Here is a 5,180-nt window from a genome sequence, read left to right on the forward strand (position 1 = left end):
ATGTAATTATTGTTAATTTAAGAAAATTTTACACATTAAAAATTAAATACAAATTTTTTTATTAAATAAATTATTTTTTCAAATATGAACATAATTGAGTTTACATTATTACGATAGTCCACTTATGCTTTTATTAATGAATTACTATTACTAATATTATTTATGATTATTAAATAAGTCTAATTCAATTAATTAAAATATATAAATTATTATAAATTCTTCTAACTATATTTAATTCCTACCGATAAAAAGAAATATGACTTGTGGCCACAAGTAAAAGATTCCAAACCTTCCTATTATAGACACAGGACAATATGATCCATAATTTGGGGAACACCTATTTGATCACAGCCGTCCAATGCCGATCAATGGCAACTGTTTGATTCAAAAATTAGATGTGGGTCCCAAGCCAAAACCCAACCCAGGACCGCGAAACCCCCCACAAAATAATACAGTACTTGTTTTTTTCTGATAAGGCGGCTGACCTAATATGTGTTTGGACAAAACCAATATGTTCGGCTTTTCTTCCGTCCAATCATAATTCGACACGTGGACACGACTAAGACCAAAACCTTGACCAGCTTTCTCATAAACCGGCTCGAGTGGGTCCCCGATGCTTCTAGCCACCACCAACACCAAAATCACAAGCTAAAATAAGAAAAATTACTTTTAAAAACTATAAAAATATTCTTCTTCTTCTTAAAAAAAAAAGAATAAAAATATAAAGAAAGAGAAGATAGAAAATAATTGCATACCAAACCGTGAACAATATACAAAATTACTAGTACTTTTCAAAATCAAGAGAATCCGGTTTATTTAATTTCTAGAGTTGGTAAAATACTTAATTATTTCAATCTTAGTTTAATAATTTTGAAGCTTCATCGTCATATAGCAAAATCAAAAAATAATCATCATTGAATAATTCAAAGATTAAAATAATACATTTTTTTTAGTAATTTCAACAATTCAATGAAACTATAACTCATTAATTTAACGTATTGAAATTGTAATTGCACTGAATGTAGACACAAGATTTAAGAAAATCTATTAGTACTATTATTATTTTTCACCATTCCATAAACAATCCATCTATTTGGAAAGAGTACATTGTCACTGTCTTCTTCCCCAAGCCACTATTTACACCCACCCCAAAACTTACGTATAATTGCTCTAGAAACCAAACCTATAATGTTCCTCATCTTCCTGTACTTTGGTTGAAAGGAACATTTGCTTATTTTGCTGCACCATTCTTTTTCTCTCAAACTATTTCACAGATCACATGTCTTATTTTTTTTCTACTTTCTCAACCTTTTTTTCACTTCTATTGGATTTTTCCTATATAGACAAACGCTATTAACAAGGAACAGAGAAGGGAACACAATTCCAGCACCGGCCTTTTACAGCAAAAAGCTCGAGTGTGTTGTGACGGGTGAAACTGCACGGAGAAAGTTGCGTTTTGAGGTAAAATTTATCAGGGGGCATTATAGCAAATAACCTAAAGTTACTACTAACTTAATTTCTAGTATTCTATGACTAGCCCACCCATTGGGGCACGGTGTGGAATTCCCTTTCTTCTCTTGGCCGTTCTGTAATTAACAGAAGTTGGAGGCGGTGTGGACGGTGTGAAGCTGTTCTTCTTCCCATGGCTGCTGTTGCTGCTGTACGAAGAATCCTCTGTGTCTGATCCCATTGCCGCTGACTTTTTCTTCTTCTGGAAGTTCCTTGAAGTCCCAACAATCTACAATAACAATTCATTGTTGCATAGATTGATTAGTATTTAATTAAAAAAAAATTACAATTCAAATCAGGAATCAAAGACTGACAAGTCCATTAATTGAATTCAATGTTTGAACAGTGAATGAGGGACAATGTTGAAATCGCAAAAATTCAAATATTGGGTAAATTGGGTAAAGCAATTAATTGAAAAACCCATATTAACATTCATGGTATAAATGAAAAGGTCAACCCATTTAAGTGCTAGCTAGAAAACAAAGTAAATTATTTAAAATAAAGAAAATGTTACCTTAGTGATCAATTAAGAAATTGGAAAAAATGTAACATGATGATTCCCTATTAATATATATCAATTAAGAAAATGATTCCTTAGTGTTCAATTAAAATATATAATTTATATATTAATATATCAATGTCATGATTTTGAATAAAACTAGTAGAGGAGATGGTAAAATTGAAAAAGAAAACCTTTTTTTAGGGGTTTTAATTCTCCAAAATGCTTAGAAGGTTAAGCAAAGGATGACATTGTTTACCTTGCAACCAAGAGAACAGAATCGGAAGGAATCAAGAAGGCTGCGCTCGCAGACTTCACAAGTGTTGGTGACACCTTTACCAGGCCTTGGCTGAGGCCTCTCATTCAAGAAAACAACCCTTGCGCTGTTGATAATGTAGGTTTGGACCCCTGTGATGTCCAACACCTTCTGAATCTCATTAACCCTAATCACATCATGGTATGAAGACCTTCTTATCTGTCACACACACAAAAAAAAACAGCACAAATTAGAAGGGAAAATTGTCATTAGTTGCATTGAAAGTACCATCTTTTTTTCTTTTACCCATCCCACCACAACACTTGTTAAATGCAGGACCGTGGAATTTAAGGGGGGAAAAAACAAAAGGGAATTATTTGATTAATTAATTAATCAACAAAAAGGGGTTAGTTGGGTACATGGAAAACTGAAATCAGAACTAATACGAGTTCAAGTATCTATCTATCGCAACAGAGAGAAGGGGGGGGGGGGACTTTTTAACTAAATTCCGGAAAAAGAACGAATCCTACACGCCCACAAAAGGAAAAGTGGGTTTTTGACAACAATGACTGGAACATCAGAAATGTGTCAGAAACTGAGAAAGAAAGAAAAAATTTTATTTTATTTTTCTTAAAAAAAAAAGTTGAAGAAGAAGAAGTGATGACATCAACACGAACCTGAATAGCACGGTGATCTTTGTGGTAAGCGAGGCAGAGAGAGCAGAGAGCACCGTTCATACAATCTAAGCAATACATGTTGCACTCGCTCTTGTGCGAATCAGCGTGAAGCTTGCATTGAACAAAGAAGCTCTCTTTGAGAAGAGGTTTCAGCCATGGTGGCCACCTATTGTCCTCGTCATCAGGGCCTCCAGCACCCTTTTATGTATTTTTTCAATACACACAAAATAATTAATCAGACCCAGAAATCAGAATCACATAATTGATTGCATTTTTCACAAAGAAAGATAAGCATACTAGCTCAGTTCAGTTGATTGAATGACATGTGTGAATATTATAAGCCTGGTATTGTTTTCAATTCTTAGTAATAAAAAAAGTGTAAAGAGTGAAAGGAAGGTTAAGGAGGGAGATTAGGTTACCATGATTCTCCGGTTCTTGGGCTTGATTTCTCGGACAGGGGTGTCTTGGTTCTCGAACGCCAGCTTGAAAGGTTTTGATTGCAGACAAACAAGGTTGTTGTCTTTGTTTGTGTTTGTGTTTGTGTTGTGGTGAATGTGAGAGTGTTGTTTGTTTACTTGTTTTGGAGGAAGAAGAGAAGAGAAAAGAGAAGGCAGAAGAGTGAGATTTTGGGGGCGGTGTGAGAGGGAATGGGTTCTTGTAGGACTTGGAGGCGGTAGAAGCTGTTTTATTCTAGAGAGAGAAATTGTATTACGAGAGAGAAAGTGAGAACTAGAGAGAGATTGAGAGAAGTCGTTCTTATCCATACAACAAAGTCGTCTCACATGATCAAACCTAGCTCCGAACCAAAAATCCCAAACCAACAACAGATGCGTTCTGTGTAAGGAATCCACCTCCTTCTTTCCTTTTTAATTTCCTTATTCTCCTTGGCCTGATCATTTTTGGTTTATTCACCCTCTCTCTAGTTTCTACCTAATTGTTTAAAACCTTCTGTTTTTATGTAAAAGAAATTACGATTCAAGTTTTTAGTCTGTATAATGTATAGGATATATATTTTTTGTAAAATTAATATATAAATTATATTATAAAAAAGTCATAATAAGTAAATAACTTTTAATATATAAAGTATATTGGTACTTTATGATAAATTTGTTACATTGTGATATATGGTTATTTTTTATTATTAACAATATTTTCAAAAAAATATTGAAATTTAATTTAAAAACAAATATAACAAGAATAAATTCAAAGAGATAAACAATTAAAAAAAATCCAGATTCGTTCATAGAATAGGAGTGAATTATAATTCATATAAATTCTACTAAATAAGTCATGTTATTTATTCAATGAATTTTACTAATAATTTAATGAATTCTATATTACTTTTAATTGTATTGTAATTCTTCATATATTAGACTAATATTTTAAAATTAGGTTTGTGGTGGACAGGAAGAACAAATAAATCTTTATATGTGGGTACCCGTTCAATCTTATTTTGACTTTAACGAGCAATATTCAGTTTGACCGAATATGGATATGGGTATTCTTTCACCGTGTAAGTGGGAATGAGAATGAGAAGGGTATTAAATTATACTTGTATCTATCATTAATATATTTTTATAATTTTTTTGTCACAACTTTATAATATATATATATATATATATATATATATATATAAGATTTTATTGTTATAATTTTTTAAAATATAAATCAATTAGGTTAATAGTTATTAAAAAGTTATGTAACAAATTGAACAATCAAAAGAGAGAGAAATAAGAGAGTGAGAAGTTTGAAATGTAATAAAATGATGAAGAAAAAATAGTATAAATTGTTATGTGTATATGTATCACATTTTTTAAAATAAATATAAACATATAAAGTCACTTAATATGTGTGTTTTTATATTACTAGAAGTATTTAATATTTTTAAACAAAAATCTTGAGTTAGTTATTGCCAAAATTGTTCTTAAATTTAGGCTTAAAGTAAATATTAAAAGCATAGATATAAATAAAAACATGTAAAAGATAAAAAAACATAAACCAATATTAAAATATTAATTAAATTTCATACTTTTTTTTATTAAAATAATCTTTTTTAACTAAAGTGAAGAATATGAAATTACATATTTTAAACAAGAAAAACATAATAAATTAATTTCTTATTAATAATTAATGTTATGTTGTAAGAAAATAGATTATGAACTGATAATGTAAAATAACTAATGTTGTCATTTAATTATAAACCATCATAAATTTATTGACTTTTAAAATAACTATCTTA

General features: G+C 30.5%; 1 protein-coding gene across 1 annotated transcript; it reads right to left on the bottom strand.

Moving 5' to 3' along the window:
* Positions 1–1,033: 1,033 nt before the first annotated feature.
* On the bottom strand, positions 1,034–3,742 carry LOC114423003. The gene is made up of 4 exons (XM_028389589.1): positions 3,361–3,742; positions 2,942–3,139; positions 2,268–2,483; positions 1,034–1,738 (listed from the first exon to the last, which is right to left on the bottom strand). The coding sequence occupies exons 1-4, from the start codon at positions 3,703–3,705 to the stop codon at positions 1,520–1,522; spliced, it is 978 nt and encodes a 325-aa protein (XP_028245390.1). The 5' UTR covers positions 3,706–3,742; the 3' UTR covers positions 1,034–1,519.
* Positions 3,743–5,180: the final 1,438 nt, after the last annotated feature.

This window comes from Glycine soja, chromosome 8, assembly GCF_004193775.1.
Source record: "Glycine soja cultivar W05 chromosome 8, ASM419377v2, whole genome shotgun sequence".
Lineage (NCBI taxonomy): Eukaryota > Viridiplantae > Streptophyta > Magnoliopsida > Fabales > Fabaceae > Glycine > Glycine soja.

Bases quoted from the DNA above. Each gene is read 5' to 3' on its own strand.
- LOC114423003 (XM_028389589.1), bottom strand. From the start codon at position 3,705: ATGGATAAGAACGACTTCTCTCAATCTCTCTCTAGTTCTCACTTTCTC. The intron at 3,140-3,360 runs GTAACCTAATCT...AATACATAAAAG, and splicing joins CCAAGAACCGGAGAATCATG to GGTGCTGGAGGCCCTGATGA. The intron at 2,484-2,941 runs GTTCGTGTTGAT...TGTGTGTGACAG, and splicing joins AAGATCACCGTGCTATTCAG to ATAAGAAGGTCTTCATACCA.